We start from the raw sequence: 26,232 nt of genomic DNA, 5'->3' as shown, positions 1-26,232 counted from the left end.
GTCAGCCCTAGGCTGACCAGAGGAGACTTGTTCCGAAGTACAGTTTGGTGTTTAGTTGCATGCTTCATGTGCCATAAGTCATGATGGAGATGACACTGAAGAGATCAGAAAGCACAGCTTTCTCACAATGAATTGTTTTGTATTTATTAGGTCTTGTGTTGTTTTTTTTTTTTTTTTTTAAATTTTTAGGTAACTTTACTAGTACAGAAACCAATCAAGGTCACTTTCTTGAAACTCCAGAGGAAAAAGATCTCTCAAATGAGAAATGTTATTTAGAGAGACATTCTATATATGAAAAAGCAGAAGACCAGCCAACAGAAGATATTGGCCAACATCCATGTCCACGTCTGGACAGGAAGCGTAAACACTCTGGTGAGAGAGTGCAAAATGATGGCAGCCAAAATGAAAACTTTGTGGATGAACTGCAGGATGAACTTATATCAAAAGCAAAAAAGAAGAAGAACTCCAAAGGTAAGACAGCATTTTGCTTTGGTCTCTCTCAAGGAATGTCTTGTGAAAGGAACGTCCCTTTGGCTTAATGTGTTTCCATTTTTGAACTTGATAGTTACTAATGTGAGCACTGTCATTTCACTTAAAATTATATATATGTATATATATGTATGTATATATATGTGTATATATATATATGTATATATAAAAAAGCTTGGTATATAAGGGTAAAGCACTAGTTGTTGGACGCTCTAGCCACAGCAGTGCAAGTTACTGTAGTGCATGTAACCCTTAATGAGCGAACCTTTAAAATGCATAGTGTGGTGGTAAAGCTGAGACTATATGCCCCGAAAGTGAAATGTAGCTTTTGTTTTAAGTTGAGGGGGCTTTTTGATTAATTTTTAGTTATTTTTCCATTAGATGACTGGCCTGAGAGGGAAATGACAAACAATTCCTCTAACCACTTAGAAGAGCCCAATTGTAATGAGGTGACCAACCTGAAGGTGTGCATTGAATTAACAGGGCTCCATCCCAAAAAGCAGCGTCACCTGCAGCATCTTAGGGAACTTTGGGAGCAGCAGGTGTCACCAGAGAGATCCCCGTCCGGCAAGTTGGGCCGGCAAAGCAGGAAAGATTTAGCTGAGGCTGTTCAGCCAGAGGCCACTGCAAAGGTCAAAGACTTCACAGAAGAAAGGCACACCAAGAAAAGGTCAGAGGCCAAAAGCAATAGAAGTTGGTCTGAAGAGTCCCTCAAAACAAGTGACAATGAACAAGGTATGCAGAGACTACTAGGGAAACCAGCCGGCTTTAGCATTTACAGTGACGCATGCTGCCACCGATGTTAAGGAATTGTCAAGAGCTTTTTTTTTTTTTTTTTCCTTTTTTTAAATTATATCTATTTCTGTAGATGTCCATTTGTCTAAGGACTGACACCTCCTCTTTAAGAATGGCACTGTAGCTGATACTTGGCAGACAAGAAAATGTGTTTGTGTATGTGTGTGTAACTATGTGTTTGTGCATGTGTGTGTGTGTGTGTTTTGGCTTTAAATACTCTTTCATAGATAATGTGAAGATGACGTTTATGTCTCTAGAGGAGAGCTGGGGGGGGCATACGACGCGGGCATGCTTCTGGGCGAGGGAGGGAGCAAACAGGCTGCTAGTTGGTGTGAGAGCATTTAACCACACGTAGGATTTGAGGGGCTGTGACCCTCTGGAACACCGTCAGCACAGCTAGCAGCTCTTAATCTCGGGAACCCAACGCCTCCAGCACCCTCAGCACTGCTGGGTTTCCCTGCCTTTCCCAGGGCATACGCTCAAGAGCAAAGCTCATCCTCCTCCCAAAGAGGATGCCTTGCGGGTTTGTCCCACGCATGTCCTGTAAACCCCCGTGGCCCCGCTCCTGGCCCCATGGCAGAGATCTTCCCAGCGGCTCTCTCCTAAGGGGTCGCTTCCTCAAAGCACATCAGCTTTTCCTTGACTTGTTTCTGGCTGCTTCTTTTCCCCTCGCTCCACTTCCTCCTTTTCCCCATCCTCTCCCTCTTTTGTGCCCGTTGCCTATCCTGGGGGAGAGCCCGTGGAGGCAATCTGCTAAATTTTCCTTCAGACGGACAGGTCACTCTCCTGTCCCCGCCGTCTTCAGCCCCCGGGCACATCGTCTGCTCCGTTGCTTTTCCCCTTCTCTGCGACGTTTGCTGCCGTAGCTTGGTTGGAGGACCGGTGGGGAACGGCAGCGCGCGGCCCACGTGGCCGACCCCCCTTGCGCGTCCCCTGCACCTCGTCGTGAATCCCCATCTCCTCTGGGCACGGCAGGGAGCCCTTGTCTCCTCTTTCGGCTTTTCAGGTAGAAGGTTGCAAATACTTTTCTTCCTTCCTCTCCTCCTCTTACCCCTTCAAGTCCTCTGCCTGATTTTGAGGAAAGGCTCTTTCTGGGAGAGGGAGCTCCGAGTTGGACATTTGGGCTCCTTCCTCCTTCACAGGCCTGGGAGCTTCATCAAGCTGGTTGACATTCACCCTCCAGCTGGCCTAACCTGTAGTTTAGCTGAGATCCCCTCAAAAGCGAGAAACACGAGGAGAGTGGATCCTCTTGTCCCATGCCATGGAAAGGACCAAGTCCAGGTCATCGTGCGCACCAGTGAGAGTTTTCCTGGGTAGCATCTCCGAAACGGTCACAGGCAAAAGTATCGGCTTGCCTTCTGTCCTCAAGCTCCTCACCCATCTTTCACCTTGGTAGGATTATCTGAGAGCAGAAAACCCCAAACTTTGATGCTTATTGATGGGGAAGGTTCTCCAAAAGGATTCGTGGAGCAGGAGATCAAAACTTAATTTTTAAAAGGAGCTTTGACTCCTACTCCCTTGCTTTATGTGCTGCCTTGGCGAGCATGGTATCGTCTCAAACATCCCTGCCCATCACCTGCTCCCCTTTGTACTTTCAGAAAGAGATACCTTGTAGAGATTAAACGAGGGTCACTAACAAGAGGCCGCATTGTATAAGGATGCTCTAGCTTTCCCCTGCAATGCCTCCCGTGGCAGCGACAGGCTTCTCTAACGCATGACCTTGGGAAAGAAAAAGAGGTGGCTCCCGATTTATGCACCGTTCCCAAAGGCATTCAGATTCGGTCGCCCCATGGCTATGAAAAACCTCTTGGTTTTGGAAGCTACTATAAAACCATAAACCTGACTAGATTATGCCTCGCCATTCATTGTGCAGAGGCACTGGAGATTGTTCAGATCACTTTGCTGACGCTCCTCCAGCCCCGTTGAAGTGTAAACCTTTGAATCTCCTTCTTGGTTCACTAGGACGAGGACATTTTTCCCCATTGTGCGACAGAGCATCCTCTGCCTGACAGTTGCATGGGGTGGAGACTTCCAGCTTGTCTTTCTTGCCCGGGACTAGTCCTCAAACTTTTCTTAAACAAGCAGCTACTGTGAATATGAGAATATACGGTGTCGCTTGCAGCTTTTTTTTTCCTCTGGGGCTGGGAACAGCTGTTCCTGGTGCCCAAGCACTGCCTGCGAACGTGGCAGCCTCCGCTGCTGGGAAGCTGGTTGTATCCCAAGAAGGGGGCTGTGACAGGGGCATCGAGGTCTGCCCCTGCGCCCGTGAAGCCTTAGTCCAACAGCAGGATGATTTGCCGCCTGTGCCTGCAAATCTCCGGGAAGACGGAGGGTGCTGACTTCTGGCCTCGTTGCTCCAGTCGTGTTCAACCCGGGATTTTAGCGTGGGAGGAGTCGTGCGTTGCGTCGCACGCCACCACCGGGCTGTCACCCCTCTGTCCCCCGGTCAGTGCCTGCTGGCCGGGTGACCAAGCGGTGGCCGCTGGAAATGTTCCCCCGGTGACTATTCTGGCTGTCACCTCCTTGCAGCCTGACTTGCGGGTCAGAACCGTCAGGGCCAGGATGTGGCTCACCCGAAATAATTCTGTGGCCCTGCCTCATCCTGCTCGTGAGGTGACGTTGCCGGTGCTGGCTCTCCGGGGCGCAGCAGGTCCGTGACCGTGGGGATGCCCGCAACCTCAGGGCATCGTGCCGCTCGCCCGGACCCGCGGCCGAGGCGGGAGCCACGCTCTCTGCCGGGGTCCCAGCTGAGCAATAACCTCCCGGCGCTGCCGGCGGTGCGATACCCAGCTCTTCCGACAGCCCCCCCAGGGAGCCGCAGCCGCTCGCCCGGCGCGAGGAGAGAAAACCCGGGCAGCGAGGAGAGAAAATCCCCGAGGAGAAGAAGCAGGAGGATCTCGCCCAGCGGGAAAGCCACTGCCGGCCCCGAGGAGCAGCCTGGGGTTGCAGGCAGCGCGGCGGCCGCTGGTTTGGCAGGCAGGGGAGGCAGCTGCCGGGGTGGGAGATGAACGAAGCGAGCGTTCAGGTGCCGCGGCAGCAGCTGCTTTTCCGCGTGGACCTCTCCGCAGCCCGCTCCTGCGGGAAGGGAGGCAGGTCCTGCTCTGAGTCAGACTTGCCACAACCCACATCAGTCGGAGGCCTGGGGTTTTTTTGGGTTTTTGGTTTAGTTTTTTTTGTTGTTGTTGTTTGTTTTTCTTCATGGATATTTGGGGATGTTCCTGCTCGCTCTTGCTTTATTTCTCCCTTCACGCGTGCAGCGGTCAGAAAGATGGGGTGGGATTCCAGGATTAATCGCTCGCCTTTTTTTTTTCTGCCCGCGTGTCTTGCATTTCGCAGGCTGACGCTTGGCTTTTTCTGGATAGCGCTGGCCTCTTGCAACGTTATTGATCCCGAAGCTCCTGGGCATAGCGTTGCTACTCTCCATCTCTCAGCTGCGGCGTGCGTTTAGCCCGGTGCCTGCTGTCACCGCTGTGGAGGGTCGAAGTGGAGCGCAGAGTTTACGTGGAGCTTGCAGGCTGGAGTGTACATTTTTTGTGGTCATTGAACTTCTGCTTTTAATGCCTCAGCATGCCTGCATGGGAAAGCCTGCAGTTCTTTGAGATTAGGCTTCTCTTCCTGTGTTTTTTTTTCCTCCATCCTTTTGGTATTTCTGTCCTTCTCCAGACCTGTGAGGTTTTTTTCTTTCTATTCTGGTTTTTCTACATGCAGCAGTTTCTTACTTTGCACTCACCAGACCTCATCACTGCTGCTTTCCATCTTCGCAATTTTTTTAGTAAGTGATTAAGTAGATAATGGTGATACTTCTGTATTGGAATTGGGCTTTTCACATGCTAGTCCAATTAGGTTAGTTGGGAACAGGAGAATTAAACACTCCTTACTTGGTGCTGTCTGCAGAGCTGGAAAGACAGCCTTGCATCCATAGGCTCAGCCTACAACTAGGTGCCTTCCTTCAGGATTGCAGAGCCTAAAAAACTTACTGGATTTTTGCTGAACAATCTGCACATCGTGTGTCCCGTAAATTCCCTGACATCTGCTTGGCAAGCCGCAGTATGCATCTTTTTCTAGAAAGTGGCTCGAAAGAACTGAGGGATTTCTGTTTTCATCTTTAATCTAGAAACCCTTCTGCAAGTTGCTTTCACGGATCTATTTAAAGGAAGACAAAAGTGTGAAGCTGCCCACCAAGAGGATTCTAGATTTTATTTTCTTTTTTCCCGACTGGCTCTGGATCGAGTCTCTTTAAATAAAGGCCTCTCTTCTCTGAGCAGCTGCCTTATTTGCTCCTGCCATCTCTTCTGTTCTGAAAGTAGCATCACTTCAGAGACTTCTTGGAGCAAAGGAGCCTCTTTGAAGTGCTCGGGGTTTTTTCCGCACCTTCCCTCAGCGGTGTGGTATTGTTTGGCTGAAGTGTCCCTTCCTTTCCAGCAACCTTTAATTTTTCTGCAGAGGAGTTGGTTCTGAGGTCACCTCAATTCTCTTCCCAAGGGAAATTCAGACTATAAAAAGTCAACTTTCCTGTCCTTGTTTTGTTGTAAACCTGCTTGCGCTCTGGGAAAAAAAAAAAAAAAGTAACCATGCGTTTTGCATGTGGCCCAGATTGTGGTATCCAGCTTGTTAGAGCTAATCCCCGGAGAAAACCCGGCCCTGCCGGTATCCTGCCACGGGCAGCAGAGCACTGGCCCTAGTTCCCCAATGTCCCAGGGCTTTCTGGTCTGGCAGAAAGACTCGCTTCTGGACGGAGTCCTCGGGAAAACACAGCTGATGGCTTTCCCCGCGCTTTTTGATAAGAGACTTCGCACAGGGCTTCTGTAGGGACGGCTCCTTGAGTCGCCTTTCTTCTCTTGGTTTGTCTTTTAAGTAAAAGTGCTGCCAAGGGGATGTTCCCCATCTTATCGCCGTCCTGGGGCTAACCTCGGCGTTCCCCTCGTGCTGTCCCATTAGGACCCCATCCATGCCCCCTCCTCTCTTGGCTTTTCCCTCCTCCCGCGCCATCCCTCTCTCTGCCCTGCGACCACACCGAGCCGAAGGCGGACAAGCCCGGCCGGGCCCAGGCTGCCGGAGGAGTTGGTTCCCCTTCAGATAAAGCAGTTCCAGGTAAGGAGGCGAGATTTTTTCCACCAACCCCCTCCCCCCCCCGCAGCGAGGCAGCACAGCGGCGGCTTTCCGCTCCGCCTGCGGCAGCGCCGAGCCGGCACGGCACGGCACGGCACGGCACGGCACGGCACGGCACGGCACCGTACGGCCTTCGCCGTGCCCCGGCAGCCGGCGCGGGGCGTTTCGTTTAGCGATTTTTATCAGGGCGTTACAACTGCGAGCGTAACGTTAACTAGCAAGATGCTATTTACAATTTGAACGTGGAACGCTTAAATTATTAATGGTTTGGAAATGTAATTGGTAGATCTCTTAAGCAGTCGAGGAGCTCGTGTTAAGTGCTAGCAATGTGTTTTCCTTTTAACACACCATGCAACGTGTAATGCCTTTTCCTTCCCATTTAGGCTTGCCCGTATTCCCAGTGTCTCCGCACATGAAGAGCCTTTCATCCACCAATGCAAACAGCAAAAGGCAGGCTCAGCCAAGCTGTACTCCAGCCTCGAGGTTGGCTGCCAAACAGCAGAAAATTAAAGAAAGCCGGAAGACAGATGGGCTGTACACAGACGAAGAGGAGGATTTCCAACATGCATCTCTGCTGCAGAAATACAGCGAGTGTGAGAAGCCATCAGGGAAACGTCAGTGTAAAACAAAACACTTGGCACTGCAGGAGAGGAGAAGGAGGTCATCTCTGACAGGGGATGACACCACAGATATCGAAAATGCTGAAGATAAGGTATCTTTATTTAGACTTAATTGTCCACCAGCCTCTCAGAAGGCAGAGCCAGCCTGCTTAAAACTAATGCGCTGTCACGCATGCAGGGTAGCGGGGATTGCATTCACATTCGTCTGTGGATGCTTTGCACGTTCTGTATTTGCTTTTCTTAACCTGAGTTAAAGGCACTATTGCGGGGGGCGAGGCACCTCGCATTTAAAAGCTGTAGCGGGTCTTTCTTAAAAAACTAAATAGGAGTAGAAAAGTGTCGTTCTTCGCTGGCAAAGTATAGTCCCATCGCTGTATTGTGAAAACGAGGATTAAAAAGCCCCACAACAATGGTTTTGACAGGTCACGGTAACGAGGAAAGTCAGGAAGCGACCAGAACCCACTTCAGACTGCGACTCCTCGCCAGCCAAGTCGTACGAGCAGAAGCCGTACGATCGCCTGCAGCAGACTCCCTCATTACTACCCGTCTCACAGCCCTCGCAGCTGCCGATCGCGAGCCCCCCTCCGGAGACCACCCCGAGCCGACCCATGCCGCCCGAAGCGCGGAGGCTTATTGTCAATAAGAACGCCGGGGAAACGCTGCTGCAGCGGGCGGCGCGCCTGGGCTACGAGGTAAGGGGTCCCTCAATGCCCCACGATGCTTTTTTTTTTTTTTTTTTAATATTTCGGAAGTTAAAACCCTCTTTCCAGTTTCACAGATGGAAATTTTGCGAAGCAGCAGCTTTGAGTTTGGTCATTGAAATTTGCAGCCCCCCACTTCCCCTGCTTGCGTTCCCTTCCCTGGTGCGTGGGGTCTGGGGGCAGGTCGCTGCGGGGACGAGTGCCCACCGCTGCTGGGTCAGCTGGCGAGGACGCAGGGTGAGCGGCATCCTGCGGGAACGAGCAAAGGGTAAAGTTTTATTGGTAACCCTCGTTTCCGTTTAAATATAAACCATCTGCAAACAGAATGAATTTTTTTTTTTAAAGTAGTCTTTATGGTGATCTTTAACGAGCTGTACGATTTTTGCTTTTGTTATTTGTGAAGAGCGGGGAGTTTAGGAGAAGGGTGGGTTTTTTTTTTGTTCTTTTCTCCAAGGAGTATCTGGTATGTGACACAGGATGTAGCGCTTGGAGTGTCCTCTTGCACGATCAGATGCATCGTAGGAGCACTTTGCATGCTTTATGCTCGGAGTCTGGAGCTGCTCGGCGTAGCTGGAACAATGTTGTCTAATGAAACAGCCCCCCCGTTGCTACAAAAATCGGAAACTGATGAATCCCCCTAGCTCTGCTGTTTTGAAGCACGCTTTTATTGGGGAAATACAGGCACGTGGGCACGAGCGCCGTCGTCGCTCAGCCTCGGATCTCGCGAAGAGGTGTTCCGTTGCGGAGAGCGATCGCCGCCTTCGGCGCGGCTTTGGCGGCGAGAAAACCGCTTGGACCTCAGAGGTGGGCTCGAGCCCCGCGCTGGAAGGGGGCATCAGCCCGGGCCCAGGTGGAGCCTGCCCAGCTTCAGGGGTTTGTTGAAACCTCGAAATGCCTTTTGTATAGCTGGAGAGCTTTGTGTGGAGAGAGGCCTTCTACAGCTCTGGAAGGCAGGGTTTGTTGGAAAGGTTTTGTTTACCCTAGACAAAGGCTTCTTCTAACCCAGGGCACTTCAGCTCTAGCTAGGAGGAGGAGAAGTGGTTGTTACAACGTTGCTATGGTAATCCCCGTAATTTAAATGATTTAATTTCCTACGGACTTAAAATTTCCTATGGAACCAGTATCAAAATGTGTTGTAGCATGTGCTCCAAGCTATCCCTGTGTATTCTTTCCTGTGCGGTGTCTGGGTGAGAACACTTGGGCACTTTGCTTTCTGTGCCCGGTGTGCTCCGCGGAGCGCTGCTCGATGAGAGCGGCTCCGAAACTTCCTGATGGGCTGAGGTCTTGCTCAAGCAGGGACCGAGGACTCTCTGTTTGCTTTGCTGATAGTGGGAGCTCTCTGCACCATTGGTCCTTAGCGGGCTGGTTGCAGAAAGTGGGGATGCTCGGGCTCGCCAAGGTGGGGGTCCTGGGGCAACCCTGTGTGCTCACCGTGCCTTCCCATCCTCGGGGATTTGATTTCCTGACTTGAATTCACCCAAAAGTTCAAGTGAACACCACGTTTTTTAATAGGCTTAAATATTCCGATCATTTGACTTGGTTGTTCGGCCGGCGTTGACAGCGCAGGGTCCCGTCGTTGGCGGAGCGCAGGATCCGGCATCGTCTGTGTCTTTCAAGGCTCAGAGCGGTGGGTGGCTGCACCGGCGTGTCGGGGCTTCGTTTGGGCTGTGGTGAGCTGTGATAGTTTGGTCAGCCGTGGAAGCTCTGTAGCTGTGGTGTTTTTCTTGCTAGCGACCAGACTACTGCAGTTAGTAGAGAGCTGAATTTCCTCTGTCTCCAGAAAAATTAGAGTGGTCAAGAAGTTACAAATCCCTCTCTTTACTACCAAAAAAAAAAAAAAAAAAAAATTTCTCGATGGGTCAAGGTAATTTGCTGGTCTGTGACCTGTGGCAGCTGCACACGTCTGTTTTCCGCCGTCCCCATTAGCGGGGCAGCAGCTTTTGGTGGCTGCCGCGCGATGGCCGGCGGCTGATGCTGAAGTGGAAGCGCTGGAAGCTCTTGGGGCACGTGGGGGCTTCTCGGAGCTGCCGCGGTGGCAGCCGGCAGCCCCGTGGCCCCTCGCCAGCCCGACGGCAGCGGAGGCGAACCGAGTCTGCGCCGCCGGGGCCGTGGCTTACAAAAAAGGGACGCCGAGTGCCGGCGCGGGACTTGGAGCTGGAAGCGGCTGGTACCACAGGGCACTGTCAGGGATGCTGTACGGGGGTAGAACAGCACCAGCAGCTCTGCCCTGAGACCCAGCGAGCTCCTGCCTGCCCTTGGCACCCTCTCTGCCTTTGCAGCAGGGATGCCCTGCGGCCGTGGGGAGATGCCACCCCAAACCCAGAGGCAGCGCTGGCACCTTTGGCGTGCAGAGATGCTGGTGAGCTGTATATATCGCTCCTGGACCCACAGGGAACCCAAATGCTGCTAGCTCGGGTGCCTCTGCCCCGCTCTCGATTGCACAGTATGGATGTGCCCCAGATGGCTGCGGGGAGGGGGACGTACACGCGGTTATGATTTTGGGTGTGAAAGCTGACATGGGAGTGAAACGTTGAAGGACAAATGCGGCTTACGTCTGGTCAGATAAATTGCAGGGCCGCAGCCAGCAAGGCTACTTAAAGACAGTGTGGCAAATGGTCTTTGGCTCTGGAAATCCAGAGCAAAATCCTAAGCAAAACCCTGCCGAAGCTGGTGGGAAGCTTTGCCTTTTCTTTGCGAGGCTTCTGCACCCGGCCTCGCTTCATCAGGATGTTAGCAACCCATCCCAGTGTATGGATGCTCTTGAATCCATGCTGTTTTTCCCATTTGAAACAAATGACTTGAGATAATAGTAGTCTTAAAACTGTAATTTACTTTTTGTGAAGGGGGAATTATAGGGAGCGTAAAGTCTTTTTGGGAAAAAAATTACAAAAGGCTTGCGTAATGAATTTGATGGGAGAGGAAACACGGGCTGTCTTTGTGCTGCTTGTTGCTTTTTGGTGTGTGTCTGGAGTTGGAAAGTTCTCTGGTGAATTTGGGATTAAATCCTGCCTGGGAAGGCAGTGAAATCGGAGGAATGTGTGGTGTGTGATAGGGGTGGGGGAAAGATGTTTTTTGTTTCCAGGGGGTTTAAACACTCATGCAGACAGGGCTCATCCAGCCAAGGGGAGAGGGTTTGCCCTGGGGATGCCTCACACGAGGGTCCCTGGCACAGCTCCCCTGGGGGTCCCGCACCCCACCGGGGACGAGCATCACTTCTGGGGTTTGGCACGGTGCTGCAGGGAAGCATTACAGCTTATAACACCTCGCCAAGGGCCCCGTTTCGAGGTTGGGTGGAGGGGAATAGTGCTTCTCGGTGGCAGCGTGCGTGCCCAGGGCACGGGGGGGATGCACGGGGGGGTGCTGACCCCTTCCCTTGGAAAAGGGGCAGGAGCTGCTGGAGAGGAGCGGACGGTGGGAGAGACTAGAGCGAAGGGCACCTTTTTGAAGGCGAGGATGGAGCGTGCCTATTTGCATGCACCTTTTAACGTTGCTGTTTGCGATTTGGCTAACGAAACTGCAGGCAGCAGGAGCGGCAGCGGCACGGATCTTGCCGGTGACATGCTAGCTTGACTCTTTGGATTAACTGCGAGTGATTTTCAGATTGCTGGTTTAAATAGAGCGCCTGAACAGACATTAAATTGCCCCGTGGCACTTTCACAGCCTTTCTCTAACGCTTGCGAGAGATGCTTATGAAACCAAAAGTGTGTTTGTGGCACCACATGTTCCTGTATTCGGCAGTGATGGCTAATTTTTTTGTAAATTGAATAAATCATGTTAAAAAAAGTTAATGAGGCATTTAATTAATTAACAATGTAGAGTTTTATGGTCTTTATGGTTACATTTTGTGGTTAATGACATTCTTCTTATAGCCTCTTAACACAGAATTGCCCGACAAAATTAGCCTTTTCGTCCAGTAGTAGGTATTCCGCCCTAGGACGAGCCTTTCCTTTTTACAAAAATAGATGAAAGGTCTTTTATTTTGAGTTGCAGAATCTATTTTAAATGGTAACTGCATGCTAAAAGTGGAGCCGAATACGGCAGCTGCTTCTCCTACCTATATCCATCTGCTAATTTGCCTGGCGGGGTGGTCTGGTTTTGAAGGAAAATTCATACCTCCAGGGTATAATTTTGCACAGCCCTTTCTTACGGGCTTGAGAGAGTGCAGGGTAAAGAGCATCCGTTCTGGACCGGTTTTTGGCGTTTGGGCTGATGAGCAGGAACATTAAGAGCCCCTGTTCGGTGAGAGGGGACTGTGGGGATCCCAGGTTAAACCGGTGGTTGCATCAGGTGTAGGTGGTGGACCGCTCCATCCCGGCGGCAGATGATGGGATGCTCTGGTGCCTGGGTCGGGCAGCTCGTTAGCTCCCCGCTTTAGCCTGGTTAGTGAGGGCCTGCTAAAAGAGCAGGTTCATGCTGTATCCTGGATACCAGCTCTCGGGTCAGGTATACCCAGAACACAGATTATTGCAGGCTTTCCGGTAGATTTTGAAACGGGAAGAATAAATGCATCGCACCTGGCGGTTGTTTTTATTTTCTTGTTTTGGCAAAGCAAACACGTGCCCCCTCCGCGCCGTGTCTGGCTTTGCGAACGATGTCACTCAGCCTTCGAGAGGAGCAAATGCAAAATTAATGGCTTGCCACTAATCTGGGAATGTGGGGGCTATTTTATACATACAGCATCACTTAGAAATGTGTGGGGTTTTTTCTTTGCATCTGACACAAATTGAGGAAGACTCGCACCATCCTAAATTTTTGGTTGAGTGATGGAGCAGTCATTGTTTCAAGGCCTCACAGCAACGCAGAGCCGAGCCTGGCCTAGGCTCTCGACCGTGGTATATTTGACTGCAAGATGAATTGTGTTAAATTCACATGGCTTCCCACGGCGCTGGGCTCGTTATTGGAACCTGGCGCCTGGCTTTAGTTCGGCGTGCAGAAAACCAGGGTGGGTGAAAATGGGATTTCCCCGATCTTGATAGAGCCGGGCTTTTTTTTTGTTTGCAGATAGCAAACCGTCCTTTGTGTGTCTTAAATGTGTTTTGTTTCGGGTCATGCGCTTTTTCTTTTTAAAATCAAACTGACGTCGGCTGTGCTGCTGTTGTGCTTGCAGAATTTTCTGCTAAAAAATGCAGATGTAAGAGTAAAAACCTTCCTGCTAGCTTTATGCATGGAAGTTTTGAGAAGTGGAAAGCTGTGAGTTTTGGCTGTGAAACTTGCACGTTCCCCCTCTGCGACCATTCCTGACGTTGGGGGCTGCGGGAAGGTCCCCGCGGGGCGCCGAGCTCTCAGTGCCGCTTTGCCCAAGCCAGTCTGCTCGTGGGAAGTCGCGGTCTCTGCTGTCTCTCCTGAATAAACCCAAGTTGCAACAGCTCTCCCTTTTCCTTTTGAGTGACCCATCTCGAAGAGGGTAACTTAGACATGTCGTAGGGATTTTGTGTTTAGCCCTTTCCCCCCCGCTTCTCCTTCGGGAAGAGAAATCTGTGCATCTCCGTAGCAAGAAATAACTCGATGTATCTGTTTTTCCTCCTCTTTTCCAGGAAGTGGTTCTGTATTGTCTGGAAAACAAAGTGTGTGATGTGAATCATCGTGACAACGCGGGTTACTGCGCCCTGCATGAGGCCTGTGCCAGAGGCTGGCTGAGCATCGTGCGGCATCTCCTCGAGTACGGGGCTGACGTCAACTGCAGCGCGCAGGATGGAACCAGGTTAGCGGCATCGGCTGGTCCCCACCACGGACCCGGCGGTGGTTTCATTGGCCACGATGGTGGGAGGAAGCACCCCTTCCCTCCGTCTTTACGCCTCTCCTTTACCCTCCCCTTGTTCCCCCTCCTCATCCGGCATGAACCCCCCAAAGCCGGCAACGCTGCTGCCAAGGTCCCGCTGCACGGTGTCCTCCGTATTTTGCTGGTCCTTAGGCAGGAACGTGCAGGACTCGGTGACCTCCTCCGCTCTCCGGTTAATAAATTGGTGGGGGCACGCTTTTGGTGTGACTCGAGTTCAGTGTAAATTTTTTTTTTTCCTCCTTCTGGGAATTTTAATAAGTTGGGCTTTGTTTTTTGTTTGTTTTTTTTTAAAAGAGTTTGTGAAATTGCCAGCTGCAGGGCAGGAAGGAGTGATACTTGAGCTGCAGCCTTGTTCGTACGCGCTCCGGGTCCTTTGAGTTGTGCCAAGAGTGGGCTTTGCCTTGTTCGCAGGGTTACTTTTAAGAGCACTTCAGGCTTTTGCAGTGATTGGGTGTGCGAGTCCTATATGTGCTATATCACAATGTTGTTTTGCTGAACTGTTAAAACTATCTGCTCATTTGATATTTTGGATTTATTTTTTTTATCCCGAATTAGCCTTTTTGAGTTTCCTTCACAGAATAGTAGGGATGCTTAGTTCCTGTGCTCGCAGAATAGATAGTGAGCTTTTCTATTTTGCTTTATGGAGATAGCAATGCTGCTCTGCACCTTTTTTAAGCTTCTTGTGCATCTCCTAAAGTACCTCTTTGACCACCTCTGCAGGGCTGACCTTGGGGTAACTTCTCAGCATATGCAGAGCACTATCCAGTCTATGCATTTTGGCGACAGGTTGCTTTGTATTCTTTGAAGCTCCTGCAGCTTCTTATCTTAAATGGTTTATCGAATTCACTATCACCTTCCAAATAGCCAGGGAGGTAAAATTAGCATAACTAAGAGTCTGCTTCTTTTGTTTTTAAGCCCTTTATTTATTAACTTGGGAAGGGAGGAGTCAGGAAAACAAAAGTCCCAAGAGGTCTGGTTAGGATGGTCCATTAGAAGTTAATGATGGTGAGTCGTTATTGGCCCATCAGGGCCCAAAGGAAACGTTTCTGGAGAAACATTGAAACGCTGGCTGGATTGTCGGATTCCTTCTCCATCTCCCACTTCTTTGTAAGAAATCTCAGCTCTCTAGGCTGACAAACAGCCCCGCATTTTCTGCTGTCTCCAGCTTTAGTACGTGACCTATGCAACAGTGGCGAGTTGCCATAAAAAGAATCCTAAATTATTTTTGTCTCACTTGCTGGAATAACCTATATAGAAAATTAACCCCAGCAAGTTTCTGACCAGTCTTAATCACCCACCACTTCAGAGTCCACCTTTGATTTTGGTTCACAGATGGAGCTGATTTTCAAGAAAAAAACTTGGCTTGTGTACTCTGAAAAGTTGTTTTGGGGAATGAACGTTTTAGAAATGAACATAATAATAATCTGATCATGGACGGTAATGTCAGAACTCAGCTTGCGGTTCCCTTTCTTTCCCGATGACAGACTTACGTTTTGTTTGAAAAGGTGTCGAACAGACAATGTGAATCCAAAACACATCTAATATACAGATGAAACATGGTCTACCTGCCCTGAGTTGGGCAGGGCAGAGAGCAGAAGCTTCTGCAAGGAACTTCTGATCAGTGTTATCCACTGCCTTTTAGTAGGGCCAGGTATTCATAGGACAAATCCCGTTTCTCTCTTGAAGCCTTAGTGAGTTTTTCTCCTTTAACTTTTACGAGGAAAGAAGTGTCAGTCTTCCTCAACTGTGTTGCTTGGAAAGATACTAAAATATTAAACCCGAAAAACTCCAGACAAACCCACCATCAAAGACTTCTCCCCTCCTCTGCTTTTTTAACTACACTGAATATGCCTTATTGCCCCCTCTGCCACCTCACAAGCCCACTAGCCAAAGATATTTTTGGTCATGCAGGAAGCTCCCAAGTCTCCAGGCAGTAACAGTGGATGTGTTTAGTTCTGTTCAGCCAGTTAACGTAAATCTGCACGGAGGAGTGATGTAACCGCACGAGCTGTGATGTAACCGCGTACGCTGCGTTTGTTCGTGTGGCAGCCTGGCGTGTCGCTTGGATCCCAGCTGCCTGAAGCTTCAGTCTGCGTTACTTGCTGCTTGCGGCCTCGGTGGTCAGCTTTTTGGAGGATATTCTGAAAAGGTGATATGGCTTCAGTCTGAACAAAATGTCCGTAAGAACCTGAAGGATGTAGGAAAGTTCTGCAAAGTCTGTGCATCTGTCCTCTCAGTCCTGTCCGAAGTGCTGCAGGTGCTCTGGTCAATGTGGTGGTTTTGCATGCCTGTGTTTAATTTTCAAAGCAAAGCAAAAACCTGAGCCTCTTGCTTTGGTGTTGCCTTTTACGTACCTACGCAGCCAGTCTGTCGTGAGTTCCGTAGATAAGGTAGGCTTTCAGCCGCTGGTTCCTGATGCTATCAGAAATCTTGGTGAAGCCAAAACCAAATGAAGTGCCGCCCGACTGTAGTGGCCCGCTGCTGCCTGCAGCACACGATGTCCCTCTGTCTGCCCTATTCACAGCACATCTGGCTGGGCTAACTATGGTGGTCTTCTGTGTTTTTCCCCTTAAACTCTATGCTGATCGTGGCTCTCCAAATGCAGCGCCTGCAGACCCTGAATACACAAGCACTCCGCTGCCGAATTAGTGGCTAATCAAAGATTATTGTAGAACGGGGCGAGATCTTTTAAGACCTGTCTCAGAGGTGCCACAGTCACTAAGGGCTCTTAATCGTCTTACCTATAAATAATAATAGACCGTGCTTAAGAGGTGAGCGCTTTCCTTCCCTGACAGGACCCCAGTAAGTGCAGTAGCTGAACAAGGGGCATTCCACGACCGGTGCCTGACATGAGCAAGGATAGTTGCCGGTGTATTTGGCCTTATCTCCTTGTTCTTCTCTTACCTCCGCAGCGCGACCTAGCTGAACCGGCATCGCTTCAAAAACAAAGCCGCATGCCAAAAATACAGGCATCTCCCGCCTGTTAGCGAGACCTCTCCGTTGCTTCAGAGTTCGCTCGCTAGGCTCGCTCTCCACAGCCAGTTTTGCTTTATGCTTCTCGCTGGCAGCTGATGAGCTCAGCCTTTTTTATTTTTTCCCTGGGAGGACCATGCCAAGATGGCTCTCTTCCTGTGTCCTTTCAGCTGGTCTTGGCAGAGCGATACCCTCCAGCAGATAATTGCGTTAAAGAAGAGGCAGCCAGCGTAGCTGCCCTCCTGCAACTTGTGCTTTGCCTCTTCCGTGGGGCAGCGTTGCATAATAGAGTAGATGGAAGTATAAATAAAATGCCAAGATACAGTATTGCTTCGTGAGTTATGAGACCTCTTATTGCAGCGAGGAAAGTTCTGATGGTGCCTGAAAGGCTGAGAGCAAACCCTGACTGGTCTAAATAGTTTATAATTTTGGTGGTGGAATGATAAACCCCCAGTGAAATGTTTTCGTAACTCTAGTAGCAGTAAAAATAGTAGGAAGAATTCGACAGTACACAAGAGAGGGTTGAGATGTGTGTCTTCTGTAGGATATTGCAGCTCTCGAATGTCCCCAGATCCTTCTGGGGCATTTTGAAGAGTTTGTTTTAGAAACAAGCTATACTACCATTAACTGTACCATTAGGGATAGAGAGTGTTTTATTTCCATGATGCTCAGGGCGGAAAAGATTATATGGGCAAAGCAGCCCAGGAGAGGACTCCCAAGAATCTTATTTTCACATCTGAAAAAGTTGCCGACTCCAGTAGTCACTTTTACATCCTACAAAGAGGATGGCTAAGCTCTGCCAAGACTGAAAAATACTCCCTCTTCTGCTGGCCCTGGTGGGAGAAGCAAATGAGTAGCTGTGCCTTTGCATGGTCCCGCTCGTGAGCTTGCCAAGAAGCTGTGCTAGCCAGTAAAAGAGTCTGTCAGCGCTCCGTTATTGCCTTTTTCCCCCTGCCTTATCTATGGGGAATCTCCTTTTTTCCCCCCTCCCCACCAGTGTTTTTTTTCCTTCCTTCTGTTTATTGTTCTTCCACGCGGCTTTACTGCGCCTTTCCTTCCCCTTGCCTCTATAAAATCCCCTCTTGTGCTCTGGGCGGCCTCTGTGTGCTCTGGCAGGCATCAGAGATGGGTCTGCCTGCTCCCCTGCCTGCTCCCCTGCCTGCTCCCCTGCCTGCTCCGCTGCCTCTGCCCCTCTCTGCACCACTGCGCCAGGCTGGGTGACCCGTAGAAAAGGAGAGGGGTCCCATCCCGCGGTTACAGCCCATGCACCGCTATTTTTCCTTCCTGGGGAATACCCAGGCGCCCTTTAATAAACTCGTCTGTGTGTTGTTAAATTGATTGAAACACTGGGCGGTGATTTAGATGCTGTTTTTAATAAGTTAAGGGATCATCTTGAATTCATTACTGCTTCAAAAGCCACTTAGGTAAGTCGGTTTAAAAAAAAAAACAAACAAGAAAACCCACAAACCAATAAACCCACAACACTCTCCACCCCCCCTCCAAAATCAGAAAATCCTAATTTTAAAATAAAATGGAAAACAGTTCAAATTAAAGACTCCAGTAAAATGAGGCAGTGGGGGAGAAAAAGCGTCCCCAGCATTTGGCGGCAGCCGTAACTCTCATCTGTTCCCGGTGCCTGTTGCCAGACTTTCAGCCAAGGATGCTTCATGCCCGGTGGGGGACAGGAGGGTTTGCAGCAAGGCTGACCTTTCCCGCTGTAGATGCTCAGAGTGTCGTGACCCGACAGCTCCGACCTCAGATGCTTGCTGACAGACAGAAACACCCGATACTTCTTCAGCCTCTATGTCAGCAGCCCTATTATTTGTTACCTCCTGTGTTGTATCGCCTGGGATGTTTCGCGCTGGCCAGATCCTGGATGCGCTGGGTGCTGCGTAGGCACGTGGTGCTGTGCAGAACTGCGTTGTAGGTGGAGGTGGGAGGCTGAGGCTTGCGGGGGACCCTGGGAATGCTGGCTTTTGCAGCACCGTCTGTCTCAAGGGCGTCAGATAGTTTCAGTTTTAAGTTAGAGACTTCCCTGGGAAATGGAGAAGGGATATCCTGACCCTTTGCAAGTGATCCTCGTGGACCTCTCTGGTCTTGAAATTTGGAAGTGGCTTTCCAAAGGGCGGCGCGTCAGGCTTTGGAGGTGTGCGCGTCTTGCTCTCTCTGGTGCCAGGGCTCTGAGGGGTGGCACGAGGTGGGTTGAGGACTGTGCTCAGCAGCTCGGGGATCACCTGCTTGTCGGCTGTGTTGGTGGCTTGGGGTGTGCAGGAGGCAGGCAGCGCCGGGTGAGCCCTCTCTCCATAGGGAACGAGCCGCAAACACTCCCAAGTGCACCTCCTCGTGTCAGTATGGCACGCATATGCCAAAACCAAACCTGCGTACAGCTTTCCAGCAAGATGGGGGCAAGCTGGAGTGCTTCACGTGGGGCGGATGTTAATCACCCTAAATCACAGCCTACTGGAAAGTACTTGGAGTAAACACACCGGGAACATACTTCTTTTTGAGGTGGGTCAGCGTCCTGCTCTCACCAGCCGCGCTACGTGATGGATGGGGAAACGGCGGTGTGCCTTCCTCTTCTGACTGGTTTGATCTGCCTCTTCTCTGCCCTGAGCTCACGTGGGTGCCAGCCCGTCCCAAAGCGGTGGTGACATAGAGGAGACATTGCCTCCTTACAGAGGGAGTTTCAGCCATGGTTTTTAGCCGAGTGTCGCTTGGGAGATGGGTAGACGGAGTTGAGGGGATTGCTTGTCTGTGCTTCCAGGTGACTTCTCCTCGTAACGTCATTCTGAAAGCTTTCCAGGAAGGCAGTACGTGATCCTAGTTAAAGTCCTTCCTTACTTCTCTTGCCTTTTAATACATCTGTTTGAGAGCTTGAAAGCGTTGTTGGGGGGCAGCGGTGTTGACAGCCTAAAGGAGGAGGTGTGTAGAGTTGAGCTGAACTGCCGCGATCACTGGCAGTTCATCTGCTCATCGCCGTCTGAGGAAAAGATGGGATTTTAACACATCTTCATTAGTCTGAGGGGTAATACGTTCTACTTCCAGACAACTCGCCGTTACGTATAATCAATTTTAAAAGCAAAAGTTAATGCGATTTATAATTAGCGATAAGGAATTCTAGACCTGGAATTGCAGGCATGTGTATTAATGAATAATCCTTCTGTAGGCTCACAAAGTCTATGTCTGAGGTTGTATAGATTGCTCATGCTGCGTAAAATGCGTTAACTTCTGGGTGGACTGAACTTAAAATAACATGTTTTTCTATTCTCCGAGTAGAAGGGTTGAATTGTGCTGCAAATATATTCACAAGTACTATTTAAAGAGGATACGGCGCAGAAGTTTAATTCCCAGCAAATTTTCATAACTTATTTCTGTGTACATAATTTAGGAGCTTCGGGTAACTGATTTCCGTGCTTGCCCAGAGGCAGGCTGAATGAGCCCTTACTCCACAACACGCTGTTAAATTGGCAGAGATTTGGAACGGTAGAGTGACTTGCAGCAAAATGATGTTTGTGAGGCTTCATGCAAACTCCTGCTTTCTGTTACGGCGGTGTAATTATTTTACTGGCCCTCGAAATACGTACAGCAATGAATAGACGTAACAGAAATATCTGCCCTGAGCAGTCTGACTGTGAAAAGACAAGAGGGGAGGGGATGATGTGCAAGTAAAACTGACAATGAGATGATTGGCAGCTGTATTAATAGTGTTATTTGCTATAAATAACTTTGATCTCAAGTCAGAAGTTTCTTTTCAAACACCTTTGTTTAATACGATTGAGTCAAAATGTAACACCGTGATCTTTTTTATTTCTCCCTAGACCAATCCACGATGCGGTTGAAAACGATCACTTGGAAATTGTCCGCCTGTTACTGTCCTACGGTGCTGATCCAACGCTTGCGACCTACTCTGGGAGGACCATTGTGAAAATGACCCACAGCGAGCTCATGGAGACCTTCCTCACAGGTCTGTGGCCACGTTGTGTGGGGCTTTGCCGGTCGTGGCAAATGGGGGGACGTTCCCTGGCCCCCCAAAGTCCCTGCTGACTGGCAGGGATGGCTCCACGCCAAGGAGCCTTAGGGTAGGCTGCAGGAGCTCCCTCTCTGCCTGCAAAAACCCAGCGGCTGCAGGTGGGAAGCATAGCCATGCATGGGGGCTCCTTCTAATTGAAACTCTTAATAAGTCGTAAAGATTATGCCACTATCAGATTTGATAGGTAGGTGGGAGGTCAGTGGGCTGTTGCGGTGCCTTCAGTTTTCTGCTTGAAATGAAAATAAGAAACTTGCCAAATCGAATAGCTGTTAAACATAATCATGTTTTCTCATGGTCTTGCTTTTTGTCCTTCTAGTACTTGTCTTTTTGCAAGTTCTGCCTCATTTTATATCTGAAATGCTCTAAAACTGTATTAAAGGCTCTTGTCTTTAAACACATCCATGTTCTAACATGGTTTTAGGTTTTTTTCCCTGTTAGTTTTGAGTAAAGACACTTGCATTCCCTAATAACTTAACCTCTGAAAATGTTTGCAGTGTTCATAGTCAATGAGTTTATGTACTCATCCACTTAACTGTTTAATTGGTGCAGTGTAGAAAGTGCATAGGTGTATTGGGATTCCAGTAAAGTCCAGTATCTTGGACTTCTTAACATCTTGAATCCCAGTATCTTTTCATCAACTCAACTAGCAGATCCCCCAAATGATGTCTGTAGAAAAGAATTACATCTTCTGAACGTATCTGTGTGGAAAAACCTTTTCTATCAGTTTCTTTGGGGCAACTGTTTCACCCTCCGGTTGGTGTCCAGAATAACTGTGCAGGCTAAAAAGTGTAGTACATCCCTATCTTTCACAAAAATAAAATGCCGCTCTCAGTTTCTGAAGCTTAAGGTGGGGTCTGTCCCTGTTAGACCTTGGGTGATTATGTGATGCGGTGGGTCATTACTTGAGTTGATGGGAGAAAGGATGTGGGAGAAAAGTGAATTCCAGGAATACTTGCGAGAATGGTGTGTATATGCTGTTGTTTGTAGCAAGTGCATCAGGAATACGGTGTGGGTTTTTTTGGTGGAAGGTATGGAGGATGCATAGTGAGACTGTATGACACATGGTCTGCTAAACTTGCCAGCTTTTTATTCTCATCAGTATGTTTTTGTTGTTGTTTTTTCCTCTCCAGAGTATTTAACTGACCTGCAAGGTCGAAGTGTTGATGACCCTGGTTTGTACTGGGATTTCTATGGCAGCTCTGTGTGCGGTGAGCAAATGTTACCCTTTATTTCTTTGTATGTGGAGACTTTCAAAACATGCGGCACGTGGGGGTGGGGGCTGTTTTGTTTTTGTGGTAGAGGAAGCTAGGAAGGAAGCAAACTGATTTTATTTACAGATCACGTTACTGGAAGAAAAAGCAAGACCTGCAACAGTCTCTTCAATGCTGACTTGGCACCTTTATTCAATTTTATTTAGATCCAAAAGATGAATCTGGATTTGACATCTTGGCAAATCCTCCTGGCCCAGGTGATGAAGATGAAGATGGCTTTAGCGATGTGCTTGAATTCGAGTTTTCGGATGAGCCTCCCTTGCCGTGTTACAACATTCAAGTGTGTCTCTCTCAGGGGTAAGAACAAATACAGAGCTTGGGGTAAAAATAGCTGAGACGATCTGCTTGGGATGGCAGCAGTTTGTGTCTGTGGGGAAATACATTTGCATTTATCTAACGTAAATGAAAGAGCAATACCGTTAACTGCCAGGCTTTTTAGAAATAAGCTAATAGGAGGTGAGAGGGGGAAAGGCTGACTTGTCGGGGCTGTGTTTTGAGTGCCGTACACCTGAGCTGAACAAGTGACATTTGAACACAGATTCCTTCCCTCATCACAGGCATCTTGGTATAACATCTCAAAACACAAGTGCTTCTAGCACTTAAATTTGGATATTGTGTTTGTAAGGTGTTCTTGGTTTTATTTAGTGGGCTTGTCTGTTTTGCTGAGTGGGCGGGCTTTTGTGAATGATGAAATGACACCGTTACTACTGTTCTAGACTTTGCAGCAAAACTGGTTTAAAGCCCTGAATCATATCAAACAAATAAACACCTTGCAGAAGGTACTATGATAGTTAATAATAAACAAAGACCTGGAAAATTTTATCATCTCTTATATTCAAGATACAAATTAGCTTCATAAAGAGCTACCGTTCGTCATTTGCACCAGTTTTGATGACAGCCGTGGGAAAAATAGTTTTAAATATTAATCATGCGGGAGTGTGGGTTTTAGCATGTTTTTTATTATTTGGGTGATGGATATAACTTAAGTTCTCTGAAGTGGACAAGTACAAAGATTGAATTAAAAAAATCGTATTCTTCATCTGAGAAAAACCCCTCTGTTGACTTGTATTTAGTATTGGCATCTCTGGCAGTCAGAGGTGCTGACATTTCTGATGATAACTCTAGGCCATTTCCCAACTTGCTGAATGGGAGTTGGGCTCAGCCGGGCGAACCTTTAACCATGTGAGCGGCCGTAGGCTCCAGTGCCCCTCCATGCCTGGTCCCCCTCCTTCCCCAAAGCTGCGGGCAGCGGTACTATGAGTAAATACGTACGCGCCTGCACCTCTGCTATATTTGGCCCCCTGGGTATGGCCTTGATTTCAGGGGGGTTGTTTGCGCGGGTACGGCCAGGGAGGGTTTGTCACACAGCGATACAGTGGAGAGGCAAGAAGCCCGTTGACTTAATGTCGGTTATTGGAGCCTCTTTCTTCTTCGCTTCCACAGACCACGAAACTGGCTTTTGCTCTCAGACGTGGTGAAGAGGCTAAAAATGTCATCTCGCATCTTCCGCTGCAACTTCCCCAATCTGGAAGTTGTCACCATCACGGAGGCAGAGTTTTACAAACAGACTTCCCTCAGCCAGTTGTTCTCTTGCGCTACGGACCTTGAAGCTTTTAACCCGGAGAGCAAAGAGCTGTTGGACTTGGTAGAGTTTACAAGTGAACTCAAGACTTTGCTCGGCTCCTCGTTTCACTGGTTGCATCCGCACGAGGATCCTCCCTTCGACATCCTCTGGTGAACCATCAGGCCATTTAATGTACAGTGCTCTATACAGTTACTTCTTTATGTATATGTGTTCAAATGCAATTGTTTCTGTAAAGAAAGGACACTATTAAATATGAAAATATCTTTCCTTTATATAAGAGATCTGAATTCCAGTTGGATGGATTTTGGAAGAATTTTTTTTTAACTTCAATCAGTTTTTACAAAATTGTTATATAATGTTTCTTTAAATGCACACAGGCTTTGGGATAAGTTTGTTATTACTCGGAACACATTTTTTTTTTAAAGAACACACCCACACATTGACTTTGTTTCATACAAAGCACTGATTACACAGAACATACTTTTTCTAGGTGATGTGATCAAAGTCGTGTGGCTTGTTTGGGAGATAGAATTCGGTAAGGCACTTGGTGATATTATTTTTGTTTTTTTGTTTACAGAATTACCTGCTTTGGCCAGGTAAGCACTATTGAATATAATTCAATAGTTTGTAATATAAATTAAACCATATCCATACGCATCAACTAATTGTAAGAACTTTTATATCCTAATTTAAAAGCTGTGAAATTTAGTTTTCACACATCAAACCGGATTGTTTATATATGTTTAAACATTTTATGCTCTTTATTTAAAGAAGACTTTGAACTATTTTTTCTGTACCTTGTAAAATATTGAAAAACTAACATATGTTGAAGTTGCTTGAAACTGTACATAAACTAAATTTTCTGAATTGTGTGTTTATGTTTGAGATCTGTGTTTTAACTTTGTAAGTAAATCTCCTGCCTTTGTATTTATATTTTACAAAAATTTTCTTAAAGGCAATAAAACTGTTGAGAAATGAAGGGGCTAAAGTGACTCCCATTAATTCCGTGCCTGGTTGCGAAATGAGCTCCGACTCATTAACGTTTATGAAAGGAGGCTCCGCGTGCGGTTCCTGAAGCGGAGTAGAGCTGGCACAGGTGCCGGCGAGCAGCTGATGAAGTCTGAGGTAGAATCTGCATTGGCTTTCTAAATTCAAAGTTACAAGAAAACATCGGGCGGGCGCCTTTTGTAGGACAGAGGTTTCAAAGCGGTATTCACAATACTTTCTGCATCGCCTTTTAGTTAAAGAATTGTGAATAGGTTCAATTATTTTCCCTCCTTTGTCATCGTTTTAAGTTGAATTGACTGAATTCTCTTTTCAGTGGTGTCTGCAGAGGGGAGGAAAATAGTACCATGGTAAATGCTTTAGTTTTAATGTGGAGCATTAAAGCTAGGAGCGCACTTTGGGGGGGATCTAAAGGGACGGTGACCAGAATGTCACTTTTACACAGCTTGGGAACTTGCATCTAAGAGGCTAGGCTCCCTGGGCTTGGGCAGGCCCTCTCTTACGGGTCTGGGTCTGCTCTTCCCCTTCGGGAAAGAAGTTCTTGCTGTGAACCCAAACTCTTGAGTTTTGCTTTGGGGCTGTTCTTAACAGTCGTATGTCCTGCGATAGCCAAATGCTTCAGCTGACATGTTTAAATGGCGCTGCTCTTCTGAGGGGGGCCAGGACACCCACCAGAAGGGTCTCGAGCAGAGCACCTGGTCCATCTGAGAAAAGCATCTGGGAAAAAGTTTCTCTGTCTGGAGCAGTGAGGCTCAGAGGCTTCGATCAATGGACAGTGTGCCGCAGGGTTAAATCTTTGCTCTTGCAGGAGCTTAAGAAAGGGTGTGAAGTGAATTGCCCTCGCCCTGAAGGTAAGGGAGAATGATGCCTCATTCCTGAAGGTGTCCCAGAGGGGAAGACAGCAGAGCTGATGCCTCTCCTGGTGTGTTGCCATCTAGTCTTTTGCCAGATGTTTGTATTGTGTGGCTTACAGTGGGACTGCTTCTGGGGGTAAGGTGGTTTTGTAGCTGAGCCAAGAGGCAAGAGAGGAGCCCGACAGCTGTCCGCTGCTGGCAGCTGAAGTCCCATTTCTGCACGGGACAGGAAATTTTTAGTCCTAGTACAACCACCACCATCTTTCTCCAGACTTTGGATAAAGATGATGATGGTCTCTCCCGTACGGCTTAAACGCGCACCCTGGGTTTCCTTTTAAGCCAGCCCCCAGCTTTGCAAGGAACTGAAACGGAGACATCCCTCCTCTCCAGTGCTGGCTGCTTTTACCCCCTGATTTTCCCAGAAAGCAGAGGTGGGCCAGAAAAACTAAGGCAAGAGAGAATGTTAAAAGCAGTTGTTACAGACACCTTTATCTGATCAGCTGCGTAACGCTTGGATGGTTTGAGCTGAGCATAAATCAGCTTCGTACCACTTCCAGGGGTGCGTGGCAGACACCTCACTTCTGGCCGTGCCCTGCAGGCAAAACAGAAGATTGACGCGGATTCCTCTTTTGGCCAGCTCCTCCTCAAATGGTCCTGAGCACGTGCTCCCCAAACATCTCCGCTTAGTCAGCTTTCCACTATCTCCACCCAGTACAGTTGGGCCTTCTCCATGCTGGCGCTCGCATCTGTGCTCAAATACAGTAACAGCCTCATGCTGTGGTAATGCAAGCGCGTGCCTGTCCCGGGGCCCGTCTGCGCTCTAAAAATAGGGCCGTGGTGGGGAACACCTGATCGCAGTGCTGTCTCTTGACATAACACAACCGTTTTATCTTCTAGGATGTGCTCTTTTAAAGGGACTTCGCTGTGCGAGGGTGCTTGAGAGAGCACGGAGGGTTCAGCGAAGGAGGAGGGCAGCATCCCGTGCTGCTGGGTGCGCGAGGCTGGCTTGGCTGACCCTATT

General features: G+C 48.7%; 1 protein-coding gene across 6 annotated transcripts in view; it reads left to right on the top strand.

Annotated features, from left to right (window-relative positions):
* BCOR (BCL6 corepressor) overlaps window positions 1-24,332 on the top strand; it is a 39,013-nt gene extending 14,681 nt beyond the window's left edge. For 2 of the 6 annotated variants that reach the window (XM_010571348.1, XM_010571347.1), the window contains 9 exons: window positions 190-471; window positions 973-1,224; window positions 6,777-7,105; window positions 7,436-7,705; window positions 13,249-13,415; window positions 20,285-20,430; window positions 21,627-21,704; window positions 21,914-22,064; window positions 23,211-24,332. In XM_010571348.1, coding sequence (XP_010569650.1) covers window positions 190-471; window positions 973-1,224; window positions 6,777-7,105; window positions 7,436-7,705; window positions 13,249-13,415; window positions 20,285-20,430; window positions 21,627-21,704; window positions 21,914-22,064; window positions 23,211-23,505 — 1,970 coding nt within the window. In that variant the 3' untranslated portion in view covers window positions 23,506-24,332. Of the gene's footprint in view, window positions 1-189; window positions 472-870; window positions 1,225-6,776; window positions 7,106-7,435; window positions 7,706-13,248; window positions 13,416-20,284; window positions 20,431-21,626; window positions 21,705-21,913; window positions 22,065-23,210 lie in introns of all 6 variants that reach the window. The other 4 variants (XM_010571346.1, XM_010571345.1, XM_010571350.1 and 1 more) reach the window with 2 other exon arrangements.
* Window positions 24,333-26,232: the final 1,900 nt, after the last annotated feature.

This window comes from Haliaeetus leucocephalus, unplaced genomic scaffold (genome assembly GCF_000737465.1).
Source record: "Haliaeetus leucocephalus isolate CR32 unplaced genomic scaffold, Haliaeetus_leucocephalus-4.0 Scaffold317, whole genome shotgun sequence".
NCBI classification, from domain to species: domain Eukaryota; kingdom Metazoa; phylum Chordata; class Aves; order Accipitriformes; family Accipitridae; genus Haliaeetus; species Haliaeetus leucocephalus.
The sequence above is the reverse complement of the archived record's forward strand: the minus strand, read 5'-3'. Positions and strand labels throughout refer to the sequence as shown.